This window comes from Anguilla anguilla, chromosome 4 (assembly GCF_013347855.1).
Source record: "Anguilla anguilla isolate fAngAng1 chromosome 4, fAngAng1.pri, whole genome shotgun sequence".
NCBI lineage: Eukaryota > Metazoa > Chordata > Actinopteri > Anguilliformes > Anguillidae > Anguilla > Anguilla anguilla.
The window spans coordinates 21,058,563-21,082,360 of NC_049204.1; the positions used below are offsets into that span (position 1 = coordinate 21,058,563).

The window sequence follows — 23,798 nt, forward strand, 5'->3', positions numbered from 1 at the left end:
AGCACGGTCAGGCGCACCTTGGGCGGAGTCTGCCTCAGCGCGGCGATGGCGTCCTCGTGCGCCGCGCTCCGCAGGTCCACCCCGTTCACCTGCGCGCACACACACGCATACGATCAGAACAATGCACACGTACGCACACACACACGCATACAATCAGAAAAATGCACACGCACGCACACGCGCATACAATCAGAAAAATGCACACGCATGCACGCATACGCAAACATGCACACACAGAAAAACATGCGCACACACACACACACACACCAGTGCATTCCGTTAACAGGGCTGTTGAGCTCTCTCCACACCACTAACGCTAACAGCTTGGGAGGGAAGGTGAATGCACTCCATTTACACAGAGATGAGTGGACTGTTAAGGTTAAGCACTTGGAAAGCCTGCAGGCACTGCGGCCCTGACTTCTCAGGCCTAAACAGTCTGGCTTTATAAGCTTTGTCATCTCAACACAAAAGGAGTTTTTGCTCCAGTGCGTCTGCCACAGTACGTCATTGCTCTGTCTGTCCAGCAGGTGGGGTTCTTGTACCAGGTATACAAACAGGAAATCAGCATGGAGCGTTCTATTAGATATTTGGAGGGAAAAGTGTTATTTTCCCCTCTGCTGTTGAGGTAAGAGAGCTGTCAGGCCCGAGGTGGAGCTCACTCCGCATGCTGCTCACCTCCAGGATCTGATCTCCAGCCCACAGCCGCCCATCGCGAGCGGCAGCCCCCTCCTCGTACACCTCGTGGATCACGATGGCATCCTGCGTGGAGACACGCACACGTAATAAGACACAATTAGGCCTGAGCCTGGACAAATAAAAAAACGTCTTAGAGTAGGTGGGCTGATCTAGGATCAGTTTGGCCTATTTGCTGATAATGGATAAGGTTAAAATATGGAGGTAGCCTGACTGACACGTGCTAAAGGTCTTAGTAAATCAGAACCCCTAATTTGAGAAGCACATTCAGTCCTCTGATACGCTCACCCATGAACTTGCTCAGCCATAAAACCTTGTTCTTTTTGTAATGGAGGAATTGCAAGCCCCCAAAGCACCATTCCAGGGTGAGAGAAACGGGTTCAACCAGGGATGGCAGATCTGGCCATTTTATTAGCAATATAGAGCAATTTTAGACATAGTTCTGCATATTTAATTAAATACAACCTAATAAAAATATGATTTTGAGTGCTGCAATAATGTTATGTTAAACTTAAACTTCTGTAAAATTCAAATGCACTTGCACATTGCCTTCAGCGAAATGGTGTAATATGCTGATGCAGGTCTTAGGTACCTATAGAGTCACCACACAATTAGACAGGAACTACCAATCACAGTCTCCATTTTCAGGTAGGCTATTACCGAGTACTTAACTCAAGGCAGAATATCCCAATAATATACAAATTCAGCAGGAATGGATTGCCCTCTTATTTCAGACGCACTGGTGTGAAAACAGTGGTAGATTGTTGAAGATAACTAATGACACTGTCATAGCACAGGTCTGAAATGCTCACTCTCTACAGGCAAACATCATCCTTTGCTACATCCTCCTCTGATCGTTAAGATGATTCCACAGTGCATAACGCAACAAAATCACAAGCGCCACAATATGCCCTACCATACGGTCACAAATCTGTCAAAGTTAATGACGCAATTCATCACACAAGCCACTTGAAAATTTCTATATTGTTTTGTTTTTTTTACTGATAAATGTGAAATGATTAATTGCCATCTATACTAAAGCATTCCTTTTCCAAGACCTTCTCTAGTGTACAACAGCCTGTGCTATGGCTGTCAGGGTGACTATTTTCAATGCTAATCTAAACCACATACTACAGCAGAGTGTGAAGGACAGGTGTCACACTACTGCTAGCCTTTTGGCACCTGGACAGTTGCTAGGATACGGTAATGCAGTATTAACTAGCAGAATCCTGGTCAGATACTGACACTGCCCAGCTGGGATTAAGCCAATTATATTCCAGCACTGTTCACTCCAGATTGTAATTGGCCAATAACATAGCCCAGATTCTACTTAAGGATGTCTAACCTATGGAGTCCAGTCCTCCGAACTTTACAGACTCATATTTTATCTTTCTATAAAAACAAATAAAATGTAGCTTGATTTAACCACCGAAACCATGAAAATAGCACATTTTGTAAAATATATTTTTAATGGGATTTTCAGCTTTATTGGACAGTACTGTGTCGAGAGACGGCGAGAATGGTGAACAAGAGGGGGGGGGGGGGACAAGCGACAAAGGTTGCACGGCCGGATACGAACAAAAGGCTAAATCAAACGGCTGCCTCGCCTCGCTGGGGAGCGTCTGTTCTTTCCCTGCCTCCTGTGGCCCAGTGAGAGGCCCTGTGGTGGGCTGGGCACCGGGCACTGCAGCCTGCGGCTGTCCTGGCCTCCGGCGGCTCGCGTCTCCTCCGCTCCATTCACACACATCAGATGAAACAAGAGTCTCGATTGTGTGTGCGGACGCTGAAGGAGCCTCTGGGCGGCAGCAGCCGGTGAGTCACTGCTCCTCTTCAGAAGAAGAGAGCAGACAGACGGCCTTATCGCGTCCCTCTGTTACAGACTGTCCTCTATTAGTGCAGCTCTAACTGTGTACTACTTTTATAGATCTACCTCTCCAGTAATGTTACTCTGACTGCCCTCTGTTACAGATCGTCCTCTATTAGTGCAGCAATAACTATGTATGTACTGCTGTTATAGATCCTCCCCTCTATTAATGTTAGTCTGACTGCCCTCTGTTACAGACTGTCCTCTATTACTGCAGTTCTGTGTACTACTTTTACAGATCTACTTCTCCAGTAATGTTACTCTGACTGCCCTCTGTTACACTGTCATCTATTACTGCAGCTCTAACTGTGTACTACTTTTATAGATCTACCTCTCCAGTAATGTTACTCTGACTGCCCTCTGTTAGACTGTCCTCTATTACTGCAGCTCTAACTGTGTACTACTTTTATAGATCTGCCCCTCTAGTAATGTTACTCTGACTGCCCTCTGTTACAGACTGAGCTCTATTAGTGCAGCTCTAACTGTGTACTACTTTTATAGATCTGCCTCTCCAGTAATGTTACTCTGACTGCCCTCTGTTACAGACTGTCCTCTATTAGTGCAGCTCTAACTGTGTACTACTTTTATAGATCTACCTCTCCAGTAATGTTACTCTGACTGCCCTCTGTTACAGACTGTCCTCTATTACTGCAGCTCTAACTGTGTACTACTTTTATAGATCTACCTCTCCAGTAATGTTACTCTGACTGCCCTGTTACAGACTGTCCTCTCTATTACTGCAGCTCTAACTGTGTACTACTTTTATAGATCTACCTCTCCAGTAATGTTACTCTGACTGCCCTCTGTTACAGACTGTCCTCTATTACTGCAGCTCTAACTGTGTACTACTTTTATAGATCTACCTCTCCAGTAATATTACTCTGACTGCCCTCTGTTAGACTGTCCTCTATTAGTGCAGCTCTAACTGTGTACTACTTTTATAGATCTACCTCTCCAGTAATGTTACTCTGACTGCCCTCTGTTACAGACTGTCCTCTATTACTGCAGCTCTAACTGTGTACTACTTTTATAGATCTACCTCTCCAGTATTATTACTCTGACTGCCCTCTGTTAGACTGTCCTCTATTAGTGCAGCTCTAACTGTGTACTACTTTTATAGATCTGCCCCTCTAGTAATGTTACTCTGACTGCCCTCTGTTACAGACTGTCCTCTATTACTGCAGCTCTAACTGTGTACTACTTTTATAGATCTGCCCCTCTAGTAATGTTACTCTGACTGCCCTCTGTTACAGACTGTCCTCTATTAGTGCAGCTCTAACTGTGTACTACTTTTATAGATCTACCTCTCCAGTAATGTTACTCTGACTGCCCTGTTACAGACTGTCCTCTATTAGTGCAGCTCTAACTGTGTACTACTTTTATAGATCTGCCTCTCCAGTAATGTTACTCTGACTGCCCTCTGTTACAGACTGTCCTCTATTACTGCAGCTCTAACTGTGTACTACTTTTATAGATCTACCTCTCCAGTAATGTTACTCTGACTGCCCTGTTACAGACTGTCCTCTATTAGTGCAGCTCTAACTGTGTACTACTTTTATAGATCTACCTCTCCAGTAATGTTACTCTGACTGCCCTGTTACAGACTGTCCTCTATTAGTGCAGCTCTAACTGTGTACTACTTTTATAGATCTGCCTCTCCAGTAATGTTACTCTGACTGCCGTTACAGACTGTCCTCTATTACTGCAGCTCTAACTGTGTACTACTTTTATAGATCTGCCTCTCCAGTAATGTTACTCTGACTGCCCTCTGTTACAGATCGTCCTCTATTAGTGCAGCAATAACTGTGTATGTACTGCTGTTATAGATCCTCCCCTCTATTAATGTTAGTCTGACTGTGTCTCTCTGTGATAGATCCTCCCCTCTATTAATGTTAGTCTGACTGTGTCTCTCTGTGATAGATCCTCCCCTCTATTAATGTTAGTCTGACTGTGTCTCTCTGTGATAGATCCTCCCCTCTATTAATGTTAGTCTGACTGTGTCTCTCTGTGATAGATCCTCCCCTCTATTAATGTTAATCTGACTGTGTCTCTCTGTGATAGATCCTCCCCTCTATTAATGTTAGTCTCACTGTGTCCTTCTGTGATAGATCCTACTCTCCGTAGGAGAACCTGGCTGAACCGGAGTGGAAAATATCAAGTAAACAACCGCAGGACTGAGTGCAATTTGCAGCCAGCTAACCGTGATGCACAGCTCTACCGGATATTTCTATGGTTAATTTCGGTGTTCACACAGTACAGCGCTCACAAAGTCACAATCACACGTGAGAGATTTAGCCTAGCCTGACCGCGCCGGTACAGCAGCAGGGAAGGACTGTACTGGGGGGGGGGGGGAGCCTGCCTTTGGCACGCTCAGCACGTCAGTGGCTGCAAAGTGACGGACAGTCCGGGGACCCATGGCTCTGGGAGCTTTGCCACTGCTTATCTGAGTGATTAGGGACGTTCAGGGGACAGGAAACAGCCCATTCTGCATCCCGATGGCCAGGTGAGATGTTGATCTTTTGGCAGTGAATGTCTTCAGGGTGGTAAGGAAAATGCGGACGGCTCCCAAAATTCTTTAGTTGTACCAAAATGTTTTTATTACAGCCGTGTGGCGCGATTCAGTATTCACCCCCACTGTGTGCTGCAGTTAAACGTCCAGATCTTCTCTCACCATCACGCGTTTTATAAGGACCGGCCCTTCTGACTGGTTCTCTGACCCTCAAGGTGGCTTGCTGTATAAAATTCCTCCTCTCTCTTACGCTTATTGCGAATTGTTGAAAGATCCAGCATGCCGGCACCCTCCCTGCGATCAGCATTTCAGGTCAGGTGCCTTTCCACATCAAAACTATTTCAAAGGCAGACCGTCGTTACGCAAGCACCAGTGATTATGCAAAACAGAAGAGTGAAAGACGACCAGTTTCTGGCGCTTAGTTACAGACTCACTGGTCATGTGATCAGCTAATGACATGATAATGACTGCAATTTTCACAAATATTTAGCAGCGCGCTAATGGATCCCCGCTTCAATTCGCCGGCTTCTTCGCGGCATCGCGTTCCATTTCGGGTCCTGAAGCTAACCGAAGACCCATTAGCTCTGAGAGCAGACACGAGCACATAAACGATCGCCATTTCAATAAAAATAGAACGCGTCGCCAACAGAAGGGAGACACTTGCTTGGGTCAGGAGTATAATTTGTTACGTGAACAGAGTGCATGAATTCCTTCCTATTTGTACAGTTTAAATAGTGAGTTGAAATGCAATACTGAAGGAGACTGGCCCCTGGTAAAGGAACAGCCTGTGGAGCATTCACGCTGTGACGCTAACACGCTAGCGCACACGCTGCACGCGTGCAGAGCGGAGAGGGAGGAGGCGGGGCTCACCAGCTGCGTGTCTTTGCCCCCCACGATGCTGAGCCCCAGGCCGGAGCGCCCCTTGGAGATCTCGATGACCGTCTCCTGCCCCGGGACGATGGGGCACGTGGCGGGGTCTACGCCGATGGGGGGCGAGAGGGAGAAAGGTAGCGTTAGCCTCTCTATCCGTAAGAGCAGGGACTGAATCATTGACAGTCGCACTGTTTTTTTTTTTTTTTTTTTACAGTAATATGACAATAATAGTGAGGAATTAAAATGTAGTCAAAATGTAGCTAAACTGTGGCAGTGTAGCATAATGGCTAGGAAAATGGGCTTGTAACTCCAAGGTTGAAGGGTCGATTCCCAGGTAGGGCACTGCCATCGTACCCTTGTGCGAGCTACTTAACCAAAATGAATTAAATAAATAATCCAGATATAAACAAGAACGCACACAACGTCCATAATGACAAAACCGGGTCACACACTACATTAATTCAAAACGGGGGTTCGGGTAGTGGGGCCCCCAACCCAAGACTCCCCAGGGACCTTTTCATACTGTACTGCCCTTCAGTCTCTGTTCAATTATGTTCCCACAAAACTGAACTTACCCAGCAGGAGAAAACAACCACTGATGAATGTCAAAAATATGAAAGAGCAACCAAAGCCCCCCTGTGCTCCAGCCCTCACTCTCACTGCTGGTAAAGCATACCTTGCAAAATCTTCAAAAAATGAAACATGAAATAAATAAACAAACAAACACTGGATTTTGGCTGCACACCCTCCTCCCTCGGCAACATAAAACTTATAAAACTTAGCGAAGAGCACACTGAGGCAATTACAGTCACACACACTGTCTCCTGAGGACTTGTGAGGCAGCAGCACTTACGGCATTAAGCTGAAGTCTGATTTCAGAGAGCGTACGCTAAGCTACACCGGTCCTGGCAAACTCTGGAGGGAAATTACCGAAGTTAAATCAGGGCTAAATTGGCGTATTTTACGACCGGCTTTACAGTTATAAACCTTAAAGCGACTGTGACTCTGCCTTTCCAATCACCGAAGAACGCAAAGCCAAAAAAACAGACGAAAGGTTACAGCTGGAAAACGACACTGGAGCCCTGCCATTTTGAAGTCTTGAGAGATGAGTCCTGGCTCCTGCTTTGAGTAGACTGCCCCGCCCTAATTATACAGTACTGCGGTCAACGTCGGTTGCTTTTAAATGTGCTTTATAAATAAAGTTGAGTTGACTCGCATGCCGGACAGTTCTGTGACTGGGCCGTGCTGCCCCGAGCCGTTCTGTGCTGGGCTACGCTCTGCCGTACTGGCACGATGCAACACCCTGATGTTTCCAAGGGCATTCTGCTCTATTCTGCACTGCGAACGACTGAATTTTTTATTCCAGCTTTCCCAGAGAATTCATATAATTGCAAGGCAAACACACAGAGAGAAGCACCAAGACATCAGGCAAACATCAGTATTTAAATACTAATTAGAATCAGACATTAGGAATTAAAATGGACACACACAGGCAACATAACGTAGAAAGATTTGGACACTTGGCTTCATGTAAGAGCTTGCAGGTTTAGTTTTACACAGCTGCAATGCCTAGCGCACAGCGCCTCGCGTTGCTGTACCTCGACTGCAGTACTGGAAGTCGGGGCTGGTGCAGGAGGGGGGAGGGGGTGCCGGGAGAGACACAGCCCTGTCCAAAACGCCCGAGGGTAGCTTGCTGGAGGTCTTAGAAGCCTTCGAAAAGACGACGCTCTAATAAAGCAAATATTACGAAACATGTTCATACACACTACGAGACAGAGGTACGTTAATATTTCATCACGCTCAACAAATTTGCACCAACAAATATTTATTACAAACAACATGCTTCAGTTTTTTGTAACGTATGGCCATTATCTTATAATCACAGAACAATTTCCTTGGAGAAACTGTAACCATAGAAATGACATGACCCATTTCCACCCCTGAAACTCATCCCACACTAGCTTATCACAGGCTCTGTGAAAACAACAATAGTATCTCTGGCAATATGACCCTCTCAGAACACAGCCTCTGTGTCGTATGCTATCTCTGAAAGCTGCTGTACCCCACACAAGCCCTCTTACAGTCACTGTACATCACCGTCTGCTGTATCCTGACTGTGTGCCTCCCCACTGATGTGCTCCCAGAGCCTCACACAGCTACTGAACACCGTGCTCTCTCATATATCTGCTCCCAGAGCCTCACACAGCTACTGAACACCACACTTTCATGTATCTGCTCCTACAGCCTCACACAGCTACTGAACACTGCACTTTCATATATCTGCTCCTACAGCCTCACACAGCTACTGAACACCACACTCACATATATCTGCTCCTACAGCCTCACACAGCTACTGAACACCGCACTCTCTCATATATCTGCTCCCAGAGCCTCACACAGCTACTGAACACCGTGCTCTCTCATATATCTGTTCCTACAGCCTCACACAGCTACTGAACACCACGCTCTCTCTTATCTGCTCCCAGAGCCTCACACAGCTACTGAACACCACACTCTCTCATACATCTGCTCCCAGAGCCTCACACAGCTACTGAACACCGTGCTCTCTCATATATCTGCTCCCAGAGCCTCACACAGCTACTGAACACAGCACTCTCTCATATATCCTCACACCTTGCTGTGTTCATCTGCTCCCAGAGCATCAGAGCCTCACACAGCAACCGAACACCGTGTTTTATTATATATCCAGAGAGATACAGCCCTCCCTGCTCGTAGCCAGCTCACCTGCTCCAGTGCAGGCTTCGCGGCCAGCTCGCTGTCCGACTCCACGCTCTTCTCCGAGGACTTGAGCTTCTGCAAACAGAGCAGAGACGCGCGCGTGACGCCGCGAGCGTAAGGGACGAGCGTAAGAGACGAGCGTGACGCCGCGAGCGTAAGAGACGGAGAGAACCGGGCGACGAAGGCGTCTGCGAGCTCACCTTGGAGACGGACTCGCCGTCGCTGAGGCTCTTCAGGGCGGACTCCAGGGGAGGGGGTTCCGCGCTCTCGCCAGACGCCGCGCCGACCTGCTCCTGCGGACGAACGAGGGAGGGCAGAGAGAGAGGGGGGTCAGGACCCCCGCTCGGCGCCACGGCAACGGTCGCCACAAAGAGGGTCCAACGAGCGCAGGAAAGGCGCGGCCACCGAGCGTCCTCACCTTGGCCAGAGAGGATTCTGGGAGAGCCCTGCTGAGGGGCAGAGACTCGGGGGGCTGGGGCTTGTCCGCGGGCGGCAGGACCGCTGCAGCATTGTGGAGGGACTGCAACATAATCATACCACAATTAGCAACACTCATTCCAAAGCTTTATTACCGCCGTTGCTAATTAAGTATGAGCGGGCACTCACTTAAACAAGAACCGCGCCAAAGCGGAGTTCAGAGCCCAAGGGCCATTACCTCCGCATTAAGCTTAAATAACCGGGCATTACGGAGCGCAGACTCCATTAACCTGCGGATGTCTGCACGCTTCGCCGGTGGTACGCAGGAGCGGGTATTAAACTTTAATAAAACCCGTTTGTTTTGGCCCCTCTGCTCATTAAAAAACATCAGCGGAGACGTGCGCCGTCAGACCGCCTTCCACGGAAATGCCGGAGACTTCAGCGAGAGCAGAGAGCGTGCGATCCCATCCCGCCGCCCTCCCGCTGCTCGATTGCGCGTGCGAAACGCGACTGATCGCCCCGCGCGCCTGGGCCGGAGGGTCGCGGTCGCGAACCCGAGCAGCCCGAACGCCGCCGCTTAAGAGGGGAGCGCCGCGCTCCGCGAACGTACCTCATTGGACGAGATCGGCGGCGGGGGGGCGGGGAAGGGCGGCACGGCCATCTGATTGACAGCGTCTTCGTTCCTTGGGAAGAGAAGAGAACATGGAGAATGGAAAACGTAGCGCTGGCGTAAATAAAAGGGTTATTTGCTAGGGGCGCTGGGTTAGCGACGGAGGCTTCCTGTGCGAGCGAGCCCGATGGAAACGGTACACTGTGAGACCCCGCTCTCACGCGAGTGTCCTCCACCTCCACCTCCACCCCCACCCCCACCCCCCTTCCCGAACTACGCGGGAATGCCCCGGTGGCCCTGAGCGGGGCGGGGCAGCCCCCGCGCCTCCATCTGCTCCGCCCGGGGCCTGCCCGCCATCTCGCCATCGCGACAGATGTTCGGCGACAACGCAGGCAGGGTTCTCGTCTGTGTGCTGTAACAGGAAAACAAACAACCAACATTTCGGCAAAGCAATAAACGCCGCCTGAGGCAGGGGGGACTGGGGTTTACCAAAGCCGTCACACACCACAGAGCCCGAGTGCCAGCGCACAGCCTCGATCCCGCGCACGGACCGGCGGAGACGCAGGAACACCGTAGCAAACACGTTTAAAGACCAGAACTGCTTATCTACCAGCAACACATGCAAGGCCTGAGCCTACAGCTTTAATGTTTCTAGATTTCACATGCACGCGTGCACACACACATACGCACACATGCACACACATGTAGGCACATGCACACACACACAAATGCACAGGCACAAACACACACACACACACACACACACACACACACACACAGAGTGTTACGCAACATTTAATTTGAAAGACCCTTTTAAATGAGCCAATATGCACGACACTACTATCACAGTCACGGGTTGCCTTGGTTCTACAGCTATGCCTGCTGGTACGAAACCGACAGCACTGGAGTCTGTTCCCTTCCGGCACACGGCACAGTACCAGCACAAGCACACACAGAACCTGCACGGTCACACACAGAACACGCACGGTCACGCACGGTCACACACAGAACACGCACGGTCACGCATGGTCACACACAGAACACGCACGGTCACGCACGGTCACGCACAGTCACACACAGAACACGCACGGTCACACACGGTCACGCACAGAACACGCACGGTCACGCACGGTCACGCACGGTCACGCACGGTCACACACGGTCACACACAGAACACGCACGGTCACACACGGTCACGCACGGTCACGCACGGTCACACACAGAACACGCACGGTCACACACGGTCACGCATGCGAACGGTGGCTTCGGTGGAACGGGCCTCAAACGCACGAAAAGCCCAGGAAATGAAAGATGGAGACACAGGCACACGGACACGTGTTGAGCGGTAAGGAGTCGTCACCCAGCGCAACACAAGCCGAACAGCGGCATCGCCTCCTCTTCTCCCTCAGTGTCGGGGTCCCCCCCAGGGAAAGCGCCCCCTCGTCCACCGGGTCTTTCCGTTCAAGGGCGGAGCGCGGACATCCCAGAATGCTCGGCGCTCCCGTGGGCGGAGGAACGGAGCGTGGGGGAGCCACGCCGGGCTGAGGCGTCTGAGGGCATTTTCCCCAGGGAGCGCGTGCGGTGGTCACCGAGTCACACGGCGGGCGCCGTCTCCAGCTCATACTGGCTTCATCATTGGCTCTCTCTCTTTCCCTCTCGCTGTCTCCACCTCCCTCCCTCTCCCTCCCTCCCTCCCTCTCTCCCTCCCTCCCTCCCTCCCTCTCTCCCCACGTCTCCTTTTATCGTCCCTGGCCAGTGACTGACCCCTCTCCAATTACAGTTAATGTGTTTTTTGTCAGGGTGGAGGGCACTGGAGGAGGGCTGGGAGAATTTACGGATGTATCAATCCGTCGCCGCTCGCTCCGCTCCCTCCCCGCGCAAATAAGAGGAGGAGGAGGAGGAGGAGGAAGGAGCCCGCCGTCGTCTACAAGGTCGCCGCGATGCCGAACGGCGACGTGCGAACAGAAACGCCGCCGCGCTAAGCCGCACACACGCAGGAGCGGCGACATCTGACGCTCCATCGGTCGGAAATAAGGGGCACTTTGTGACTCCTGTTTGGGTTATCAGTTCACACTGACTGCCTCACACTGATGTTGCCATAGTGATATGACAGAATCTCTTCGCCACCTTCCAACATTCAATCTTCCTCTGGCAGATGACCTTTTGTAAGTTACAGGAGGGAGGTGGGGGGGGGGGGGGTTCTACTTCTTAAAAAAGTGCTCTTGAAATCAAAATACAGCACACGGCTGTGACACAAACACCGCCGGTCTCAAACGCTGGCTTTTTGACACGTCGCTTTCTTTAAAAAAACAAAAAAGAAAAAGACCGGCGCTCTCTCTCTCTCCTCTCCAGATTAGGCATCGATTCCTGGCAGAAGGTGCGGCGGGGACGGGTTGTCAATTTCCAGAAAAATAAAATGCCGAAGACGGCCTAATAAATATTAATAAAGACCGAAATAAACAGCACCTGAGAAAATAGCGGGCGATCGTTAGCATCGCTCTGGCGTGCGTGTCCATTGATCTGAGCCTGGCAGAGCAGCCTCCCGCCGCGTTAGCATCGCAGCTCCCCCCCCCCCGCGTATGACAGCAAAAGAATCATTAATCCCCGTTTGGATCTCCGCCACGGGTTCTCTCCTCCTCGACGCCACAGCCATCGCTTCCGCGTCGCGGTTGCTAAACAGAGGCCGGGGTAAGGGACCGGTACCGACCCGCTCTCTACCCGGCAGCGCGTCCCGCGCTCCTCCCTCCTCCCGCCCGGAGGAAGCCGTCGGCGTCGGCGCGTTTGACTAAAGCCGACGGGGAGAGCACCTGAGGAAAGCGAGCGGGCGCAGAGAAGGCGGGGTCGCTCTCCCGGGAGACGCCCGCGGACGGCGGGAGGGGGCGGGGTTTGGCGGGGGCTTGTTCCGCGCCGAACGCGCGGACGGATATCGGAACGCTGCGTGACGAGACGCAAAAAAAGGCCCGTTTCTGAGGATGACGACGGGCTGCCCTCGGTCGCTCGGTTTGAAAAAAAAAATGGGAGAAGAAGAGGAACAGGTAGGGGGGAAAAAAGCATCTTGGGACGGTGCCACGGAGGTCATTACTTCACAGCTCGTTCGTTTGACTTCCCCTGGAAGACGGGAGGCTGGCAGAGCTGTGAGGTGAAGCGCTTGTATTCGACACACGCGTAGCGCGCTCTTTGTCTCAGATGGCAACATAGAGGGCACGAGAACCCTCAAACTAGAGTTTATATAACCTCCCTCTCTAAACAGTTTCACACTATTTATACAGCGCTGAAGATTGCCGATAAAAAATATCAGGAAAATACCAGGACGTTTTCCTTCCCCTCTGTATCGGTACAGTGCAGAACTGACTGAGGGGAAGGCGCTACTCTCAGTGTGCTCGTCCTTCCGCCGTTTCAGACATGCCCGCCGTGATGCATAAGCAACAGACACGCCCTCTGGCTCCGTCTCAATTCACTGCCTCCCCAGGGGCGGCAGAGTCCACACTACCTGAGGAAAAGGCCATATCTAACTTCGCACAGACATCTTAGAGTTGCCTCTATTTGTCCTGTCTTCAGAGATTAAGCAAGAAGAACAGGTACGCGTTTTTTGTATGGTTTGTCAAAAAAACATCACTGCTGTACGATGGCTGAAATCAGGAGGCAGTGTTACGGTATGTTTCGACAGTTATATATGTATATATATGCATATCCACGAGAAGGCCCAGACTCCACTGGTTCATTGCAATGATGTGTGCAGTGAGCATTCATTTTCATAATGAGCCAAACACTCAATTATCACTGTAGCAAAAGAAAGGTCCAGACAGCACCACCACGTTCAAATATTTATTGACCCATAAGAAGGCTAACGCGTTTGGGAGATGGACTCCCTTCGTCGAAGCGTAAAGAACTTTATTATCACAGCTACGACCTTCGCAATTAACGTGCAGAACCTACCCGAGCAAACACGAAACGTTCTCACAATATTGCCGTCATGTAGCGGTAACCTTATTGTATTCGCAAAAAAAACACCCCAGTAACGCCGTGAGAACCTTTCGCGTTGGCTGGGGCGGCATTGCTGAGATGAATCTGACCAATCTGCTGCCAATTCAGGCAGCAAGGCTCCCGGTTATCAGCGGGTGTGACGGAAAGGCGAAACGTTACCGTGACGTGTGCGAACGGGAAAGGACCGAGCGAGTCTCGCCGCCCTGTCAATTGATTCTGCGGGCGCTCTGCCGCCGCGTAAACAGGAAGTCGCCCTGTTTTGACTGCAGAAATGATTAGAATGCGACCTACAGCGACAGCAGGATGTCTGTCTGGCGGTTGAGCCAGAATGGCGGGTGTTCTTCTTACCTGACCAGAACAAGTTTGACCTTGGCGGGGGCGCTCTTTATGATGGCAGACGCATTCTGGTGGCTTCTACCGTACAGGACCTGGTTGTTGATCTTGGCCGAGAAGGAAAAACACATTAGAATTAGAATTCTGGTCGGCAGCCTAGGGTATCTATGGCTACCAGGAATAAAAACTACAAAAGGCTACAAAACTGGCCATGCACCTTATTAACACACAGCCAAGATCAAATGGCTACGCTGTCATAAGATTATGCATTTTTTTTGAGACACTCATCCTGGTGTTAAAACAGCACGTTTTTTTCATTTATATTCTGAGGAAAAACAGGGATGGCAGTCTACATTTGCGGATGCTGTAATATATACAACACAGCAGGGAGGTGTGTGTGTGTGTGTGTTGTGTACATGTGTTGTGTGTACATGTATGTTGTGTGTATTTGCGAGCAGCAGGTAAAATATGTGCACTGTGCAGGTGCGTTCCTAAATGAACGCGTCTCCAAGTAGCTACTCAGATCACAAATTCCACTACACGCTCTGACCACTGCTCGTCATACGCACAGGCACCCACACGCGTACCCGCACACCCACCCACGCGTGCACCCGCCCACGCACAGGTACGGGCGCTCCTCCCACACCCGACCATCTTCCCCTCCGTTATCCGCAGGGCGCCGTACGCGGCTAGCTCGTGCCGACTGGGACACAGACACGTCTCTCGCTGTCTGCAGACGGCCGGGAGCCTGAAGGCGGGCAGCGAGGGGATCCTTAAGCAGGGGAGCCCCAGGGGGCGCTGGCTGACTGAAGCTAAGCCCTGCTGCTGAAAGCCACTACCCAGGAGCCCCCAGGTCACAGGCGGAATAACGGGCTAAGCCTGCGCTAGCAGCCAGTGGCTTAACTATTACTGCGCCACCAGGGATCCCTGTGTGCGCTTTCACAAAGGTGATGGATAACAGCATTACAGAGAAGGAATTAAGGAAATGGAGAGAGACAGAGAGCGAGACTGAGAGCGAGAGAGAGAGAGAGAGAGAGAGAGAGGAGAGAGAGGGAGGAGAGAGACAGGAGAGAGAGAGAGAGCGAGAGAGAGAGGAGAGAGAGGAGAGAGACAGAGGACAGAGAGAGAGTGGAGCAAGAGAGGAGAGAGAGAGAGAGAGAGGAGAGAGAGCAATATGCAGGCAGTGATTGATGAACTCTTTACCAATCCTCAAATGAAAATAGCTTCCTAATATCTTGGAAGGGATTACTCCGAAAGAAAAAAAAAGAAGCTAAATATTTAGCGCAACATAACCTTGGCTGTCAGTAAGAAGCCCAGAAATATGCGCGATGTGTTCAGTTTTTCAGGAATTGGCATTCCTGTCACAAGCCCGCGAATGTGCAGGGTCTGCAGCAGTACTCCAGCAGAAACGTAACTAAAGCCCTGCGTACAAACACAGCACAAACAAATTCATCTAATTCCAAAGCCAGACGATTCGAGGAGGATTTCTCTCTGATTAGCCTAACCCGAGTGGCCCATTCTGGAAGACACAAAGAAAAGTGGTGTTTTTCCACTTGCCACAGTGACAGATCCTCCTTGCCATTAATCTAGCGGTGACAGGGTGGTTTAAATCAGCCTGGCTCTCCCTGTTCTCTGGGAAAGAGACGCGCCATCACAGTGACAGTGATGGAAAGGCTTCATTTTCCCCCAGGATGAATTCTGGGCTCAACAGGAAAATACTCTTACTGAGAGTGAAAGGTGCCTGGACAGAGGGCCTTCAGCCAATCACTGGAGCTGTCCTCTGACAAAAGAATGCCTGAGGCAGCGGCGCTGGTTCTGAGGGAACGTCGCTCGCATGTAATGCTAACCTGTCTCCGTGTGTGTAGCTGCTCCTGTTACACTGTGATGTGTGTCATGGATGTGCATGCATTGTATGTGCTGTACAGTTTGCATGCACTGTGCTCACAAACATGCAACTATATATATATATATATATATATACACACACACACACATATGCACATATATACATATATAGTTCACATACAGTACGCTCAATGTGTGCATACATTTTACCAACAGAAGCTGTGTACAAAGTCTTCTCATTGGGTTCAAACTGAATGTCTTTTTTGTTTGTGGTGTCTGTCTCTGCGTGCATGTGTGTGATGTGTGTGTATATGTATGTATGCGTGTGTGTGTGTGTTTGTGTGTTTGAGATTGAGAGAGTGAGAGTGTGTGAGAGTGGTGTGTGTTTGCGTGTCTCTCTTTGTGTATGTGTATGTGTGTGCATGTGCGTGTGCATGCGTGTGTGCGCCTGTGTGTGTGTGTGTGTGTAGGTGTGTGTGAATGTGTAAGCATATGTGTGTGTGCGCCTGTGTGTAGGTGTGTGTGTGTGTGTGTGTGTGTAGGTACGTGTGTGTGTGTGTGCGCCTGTGTGTGTAGGTAGGTGTGTGTGTGTGTGTATAGGTATGTGTGTGTGTGTGTGTGTGTGTGTGTGTAGGTATGTGTGTGTGTGTGTGTGTGTGCGCGCCTGTGTGTGTAGGTAGGTGTGTGTGTGTGTGTGTGTAGGTACGTGTGTGTGTGTGTGTGTGTGTGTGTGTGTAGGTACGTGTGTGTGTGTGTGTGTGCGCGTGTGTGTAGGTGTGTGTGTGTGTGTGTGTGTAGGTACGTGTGTGTGCGCGCGCCTGTGTGTGTAGGTGTGTGTGTGTAGGTAGGCGTGTGTGTATGTGTAGGTGTGTGTGTGTGTGTGTGTGTGTAGGTGTGTGTGTGTGTGTGTGTGTGTAGGTATGTGTGTGTGTGTGTGCGCGCACGCCTGTGTGTGTAGGTGTGTGTGTGTGTGTGTGTGTGTGTGTAGGTGTGTGTGTGTGTGTGCGCCTGTGTGTGTAGGTGTGTGTGTGCGCCTGTGTGTGTGTGTGGACGTGCACCTGTGCGTTCTCTCACCTCCAGGAGCTCATCCCCGATGCGGATGCGGCCGTCCCTGCCCGCCGGCCCGTTGGCGGTAATGCCCACCACGAAGATGCTGATGCAGGAGCGGTCGCGGTTTCCCGCCAGGCTGAGCCCCAGGCCCTGCCGGTCCTTCTCCAGCTCCACCAGCAGCAGCTCTCCCGGAAGGTCCCCATACCTCTGCCTGATCCGCTCTGACACACACACACACAAACACACACGAACACACGCACACACACACACACACACACGCACACACGAACACACACACACACACACACACGTACACACACACGCACACACACAAACACACGCACGCACACACACACACGCACACACACACAAAGGACAGAGACCGTAAATACCTCCAGCCTCTTAAGTCTTTTTCCATGAAAACATTACCTCCTGCATCCAGATGGAAATGATGCTTCAGTTTCCTTTTAACATACAATTCACTTTAATTTGTACACCAGTTGAGTAGGTAGTAAAAATGTAAAACTACAGCTACAATGACACACACAGACATGGCCTTGATAATTCTTTCAAAAAAGGCACCATTTCACTGTGTTGGACTGGCAATCCATCATTTGAAATATAACAAATGTGAAATATAAGCCTTAGAAACAGAGAAAACATACATTTTAATGATTGACACTCAAAGGTTAACATACAAATGTGCTTGTTAAGGAAATCTAATTCATTTCAATTCGACAGAAAGATATTTTAGGCCTCAACAGCTTTCATTGAAAGCTTCCTGAGCTTTTCCTTCATACACTGATTCCAGTTCTAGTTCCCACCAATCAACCAAGAACTCAAAATGCCTATGTATCAAAAACACCAACTACAAAATACCCACAATGCACCTGGACCACAACACCCACATTCCCCACGTGACTTCAAACGGTCACAACCGGAGCGGATTCTCTGCTGTCCCAGGTACAAAAGAGAAGGTAGGCATTTATTCATGAAGCCATTATTCTGATCGACACAGCAAGAGCACAGCGTGTATACCCTCACTATGGCCACTGCACACACAGTCGCAGTCTGATGCACATAACGATTTATATAACGTGTAGTGGATGGCTGTACAAACAATGCAAAACTGACCGACGTATTTATGTTTAGTGTATATAGGTATGTAAAGTATATTTATTTATGTAGAACAGTCTGGGAGATAGATGATGTATCATGCATCTATGTGCTGAGCGGCGTATCCACTGTTCCTCCAAAAGGGGATTAAGAGTTCTCAAACTTAAAATGTATCGCCATGGAAATCAGGTTGACGTCAATCATTGAAAAGACCGTGGGGGGGAAAAATGCTTTTAAATCTTATTGTTCAGGGCTGGATGTTCTGAGTGCGCCCCGAGCCAATCGGAGGACAGCGGCTTACTTCCACTACTCGCATGAAAATAATACTTGGAAAGGCACTCAGAGCGAATGCTTTTGCAAAGCTTTTTGGCCTCAGAACGAGAGAGCCGTGCACATTGTACTCAGAGTTCAACATACTGTCAGTAACATTCCGCGAAAAAACACCGGGAACGTTCTGGAACACAACAAGGAGCGCGGCTGCGCTCCAACGAACCGGCATCCTTCTGCCGGATGAGAACACGGGCCGTGTGGCACAGGATCCCCTCAAAGTCACCGAGGCCTGTGTATGGTGGCCTGGTTACCAGAGGCCCTGGCAGTCCAGTCCTGCTGCAGCCCAGCTCGGTTAGAGCGCATAAATAGATCACAGCTGGGCGTTTCTCTGAGGAAGCGCGGTCTGTCTGCAGCGCCGGCGCTTATTAGCGTAGCCGCGGTGACCTTTGCGCGCGCGGCTGCCGATTGGCTCGCCCTCCCGGTGTCTGGGCCTGCCCAAGCAGGGGTCTCGCTGGCTGACATTTCCCATAATCCCCGCTGTGTGAAAGCAGCCAGGCCTGACAAAGCCACTTTGTGTTCCTCCTTATCTTCCCCTTATCCTCCCCCTCGCCCTCCCTCTCCCCCTCCCCCTCCCCCTCCCCCGCGGCTGCCGCTGCTGGAGAGGCTCGCGGTTCTCCGCGTGCGCTCCCCTGCGGCTCCCAGACCACGCGGGGACTTTCAAAGCAGCGCTACGCTCGCGCGCTGTACGAGCGGCCCATCGCAGGCTCCTCAGGAGAACGCCAGGGCTCTACTGAAGATCTCAGGCCTCTCAGCGGAGCTCGCTGGGTTAACACTCATTATAATGCACTTCCAAAGCGCAAAGCTCATTAGGATACACCAAAAGCGAAGGAAGCTGTCAAATCACCCTTGATGCTGTGTTTTGATCCACACATGTATGAAGTAGTCCCTCCTCCCAGGTCGGCTTCGCGGACAGCCAGAAAAGACGCAAATTCAATCAAGCCCCCCTGGGGCCCCATCAGACACGCCCGAGCCAATCAAGGACCGATCCACAGGCTCCTGAGCATCACCCGCCAAACCTGCAACTTCGTTATTATTTATTTATCGATCTTTGTGGGCCTGCGGATGTTTTCTACATCACCACCGGTGAAGGAGCAATGAAGCCGGGGATGAAATACACGCGGCCCGCCTCTTTCTGAGGGTGCTTTATGGACGGCCCTGCATGTCAGCCCCATTTTGATTAAAACTCCAGCTGTCTGGCCATGAAAGCGGTGAGGGGAAGGGGGGGGGGGGGGGGCAACCTTTGCAAGAAGCTCGCTGTCCCCGTGTTTATTTTCAATTTATTTTTACTGCAGGGAAGCCTTAAATGCCGCCGCCACGTGATAAAAGTAATTAAAACCCCTTAAGAGCGACATAAATTCCCACAAATGAAACGCGAGGACACATTTCCCCCCTCCCCGCAGAGCAGACCGTTCGCGGCGGGGAGAGAGAGAGAGGGAGAGGGGGAGAGAGAGAGAGAGAGACAGGGAGAGAGAGAGAGAGGGGCCTGTTTCGACCCGATAAAGACCACGCCCCATTAATTCCAGCTTTACGCTTCATTTACAAAAACAGCAGAAATTCTCCTATTCATCTCTTAACAGTTATTAGCTCATGCCTTTACTGCTCCATCGGGGCTTTCACAGAGATGTGGGTCATAAAGATGGAAAATGAACATAAATCAAGGTTTTTTCTTTGTTTTTTTAAATGACCAAAAAGTTCAATCAAGGAAAATGTCATACCAATACAGTTTAGAGTTTCGGTATTAGCTGGCTGATAGAGTTTCCGTATTAGCTGGCAGATTTTAGGCTTTCATTTATACGTAATATGCCACAATGAGAAACCAGAGATGTGATTTTTTTTTCTCTCCATATTTATTTTAAAATGCTCATTTTCAGACATCGAATCTACCAGAGAACCACGCGGGCAAACCAAAGCGCACACACCTCGAGAGCCGTTAGACTATTCGACAGCCGACAGCAGAAGAAAACGTACAGCGATAAAGCCGGCTACCATCAGAAACAGAAACATTTATGGTCTAAAAATGAGTACTTCAGGTGAAACAGCATCTCTAAAAAACGTCTGGGTAAAACAAACATGACTACGCTAAAGCGTGATGTAATGTCCTGGTGCAAAGCATGCAAAAAGCTCACGACGCCGGTGAGCCAGTGAGTCGCTCTCTCAAGACTGCAGCGTTTGCATTGCCAGATATGCCCAAGGTCTTAATTATTCAATTGATCCCAGCCTCCCCATGAAGTCATTAATAGTGCATTTTCCACTGCGTATCAAATTGAAAGACCGATAAAACTTTCATATTCCCCCTGGTCCTAGTGGATTGATTGTGCCCCGGCCTGATCAATGGTCTGCTCACGCTCCACCCTCAAGGAAGGCTATTAATAAAATAAAATAAAAATGGATAAAAAATAAAAAAATACATGTTAGACTAGAAGCCATTCTGCTGGGCTCACAGAGCAACGAGGGGCTCGAAGGAACTAAAGATCGATGACTCATTATCAGCCGCAAAACAGGAGGGGCGGGGCCAGTCGCTTTGAAGGATGGGTGGGGAGGGAGAGGGAGGGGCCAGAACACAAGAAGGACGAGGGGGGAATCCGGGGCAACAGCAGAAGGTTGGGGCACAGATTATATGGAAAAACCCAAAAAGGAGGAGGAACACGGAGCTTAAAGAAAGGAGGGGGAAAAAACAGCCTCCTCTGTGCTTAAAACAAAGGCCACATTTCCACCTGACGGCCTCAACCAATGAGGAGCCGCAGCCACAGACGCACAGGCGCGTCTCTCTCCCGCTGCTGCCGGGAGCCCGGGACCGCCTGAGCAGTAATCACGATTAGCAGAGCGCGGCGGGGCTACGGAGGAGCGCGAATCTGGGACGTCCGGCGGAGGGAGGCTGGCAGCGCTGGGACCGCCTGCCCGGATGATGGAGCGATCCCCATTAGCCGCCCGCTCAGCCTCGGGCCCGGGCTGCACCTCATTGGCTCCCCGCGCTAGACGGCCGCACCTCATTGGCTCTCGGCGCCAGACGGCTGCCGCGGGGCGGTGGAGGTCCCGGCGGACGGGCTAGGCTAACGAGCCTCCTCCATCACTGTCCAGTCAGAGGCGCGCGTGGACCCTGCCTCGCGTCGGACGCCCCCCACGGGGGTATCCGGAGAACGCGGCAGCTCCGCGGGTGGTAATCCCGCCGAAGGATCCGGCACCGTCCGCCCCTGCTCCCGAGGCTCCCCCTCTGAAGAACTTTCCACAGCACACTTTAAAGACGGGCCCATGGACCTTTTTGCTGCTGTTAGCATTTTCTGCTCAATTCCAAGAGGCCGTTCTCATGAACGGTAGAGGCCAGGGTTAGGGTGAACGCCACTGTCTGTGGGCCGTGCACCACGGAGTCCCTGGCTCCTGTGTCCCGCCTTCGTTAGCTTTAGCATATTTAGCGCCCCCCTTTTTGTGCGCCACATATAGCACTGGCTAATGGTACGTCCCTCATCTGGCCATCTGTACAGGGGCCATCCATCTCAGGGTGAAGGGGGTTGTACATGGGCACACCCCCTCTCCTGAAGCCCCTGGGTGGGGTGCGGGAGCCACTGACACGGCCTCCATTCAAAACCTGCGACAGCGACGTTTACGTGTGACGGTGACCACAGCAGACGCGGCGCGGATCGGAGCTGTGAATACGTCTTCCTCACGCTCTCAGAGCCGTTACTACCGGCGACGAATTCTCACAGAGCACACGGGCCGCGTACGCGCACAGAGCAGGCCGCAGGCCCACCAGAAACCCACCATCCTCCTCCTCCTCCTCATCCTCCTCTCTCCCGAGGTCACGTAAGCGGCGTACGGAAATGTCATCTCCGGAAAGGCCACATCTGGGGAGGGGACGGGACAGCTGCTGTTATTTTAATTAGGATCTCTCTCGGCACTTCAAACGAAGCGAGCGAGCGCCGCGCCGCGGGATGCAAATTGGCTTCTGCTCTGGAAGCTGCAGCTGGGATTAGCGCTGCGCCGCGGAGCGCGGGGGGGGAGGGGGGTTAGCCGGCACAGACAGGCGGCAGAAAGGGCGCCGGGGCTTTCCCCGGTGTTAACCGTAGATTACCGTAGCCTGCACCTCAGCGGCCGGACCTAACGCTCTCGCAGCCAATCCCGTTCTTCCGTTTAGCACGGGGCGTTAATTCGCTATTTCCTCCCCCTGGCGCTATCGCTTCGTCACTTCCATTACATTTCTCAGAGATTAAAAGCGGGGAAAAGGCAAGACGCCGACACGGACGGGCAGTTAAACACTCTGTCTGAGGCAACGGCTCTAACACTGCGGATGAGCACGGCGCGTTTGGGCTCTGAAAGGGGGCGGGCCAAGTAGGCGGGCGCCATGGGGACAACGGAGATAGACAGACCACAGCAATATGATGAGTGGACTTTGGTCTGCAAAGATTCCGTCAGCCTTGCCCATAATCACCGGCATTCTCCAGGGAGTGCAACATAAAATCCATCAGCTGCAGAAGAACCCCCATGTGGCTCGAACTCTCTCACATCACCATCCAGAATCTCTCCTTCTGTCTCTCCACTGTACTATTTTTTCTAAGCACTTGGCCTACACTCTACAAAAATGTGAATCTGCTGTCTGTTCTTTTGTAAAAGAATAATGCTTTAAATAGAACAAACACACACACAAATACACATCTGCACACATTCACAAACATGCCCGCACGCACACACTCACATAAACATACAAACTCACACAAATACGCAGGTACACTCACACACACAGACAGACTAACTCACACACAAACAGGTAAATTCACACAGACATACGGACTCACACACAGATGGACTCATACACACGCAGACAAACTCATACACATAGGTACACTCACACACAGACAGACAAACAACAAAAAACAGACAGGCACGCTCACACACACTGACTGACTGACTGACACACACACGGGCATGATCACGCGGGTACGATCACACAGCCAGACTCACAGACACACACAGCCAGACTCACACACACGCCGTCACACTCGCACAGACTCGCACACACACACACACACACGCAGTCACACTCGCACACACACACACACACACGCAGTCACACTTGCACAGACTCGCACACACACACACACGCAGTCACACACTTGCACACAGACTCGCACACACACACGCAGTCACACACTTGCACACACACTCGCACACACACACACACACACGCAGTCGCACTCGCCACACACACACACACACACACACGCAGTCACACACTTGCTCACACACACGCTCACACGCGCTGACCCAGCGGGAGTGTGACGGCGTTGGCGCGATGGTGTGATTGATGACGGCAGCGCTGCGTGTTCCTAGCCCAGCTCCGCAGCCCTCCTCGCTGCCACAGCCCGACGCCTTCATCAATCCCACTCTGCTTAGACCTGCCATCGGCTCCCGCCATCCAGCGACACGCCCGTTTAGGCCAACAC

General features: G+C 51.1%; 1 protein-coding gene across 8 annotated transcripts in view; it reads right to left on the reverse strand.

The window, feature by feature from the left end:
* Positions 1 to 23,798, reverse strand: part of patj (PATJ crumbs cell polarity complex component) — a 109,717-nt gene that overhangs the window by 13,065 nt on the left and 72,854 nt on the right. For all 8 annotated transcript variants that reach the window (XM_035412294.1, XM_035412296.1, XM_035412297.1 and 5 more), the window contains 10 exons: positions 16,942 to 17,138; positions 14,038 to 14,129; positions 9,706 to 9,778; positions 9,097 to 9,198; positions 8,879 to 8,971; positions 8,685 to 8,753; positions 7,538 to 7,667; positions 5,937 to 6,043; positions 676 to 759; positions 1 to 89 (listed from right to left, as the gene is read on the reverse strand). The exon at positions 1 to 89 is cut by the window's left edge and continues 105 nt beyond it. In XM_035412294.1, the coding sequence (XP_035268185.1) occupies positions 1 to 89; positions 676 to 759; positions 5,937 to 6,043; positions 7,538 to 7,667; positions 8,685 to 8,753; positions 8,879 to 8,971; positions 9,097 to 9,198; positions 9,706 to 9,778; positions 14,038 to 14,129; positions 16,942 to 17,138 (1,036 nt within the window). The remainder of the gene's footprint in view (positions 90 to 675; positions 760 to 5,936; positions 6,044 to 7,537; positions 7,668 to 8,684; positions 8,754 to 8,878; positions 8,972 to 9,096; positions 9,199 to 9,705; positions 9,779 to 14,037; positions 14,130 to 16,941; positions 17,139 to 23,798) is intronic.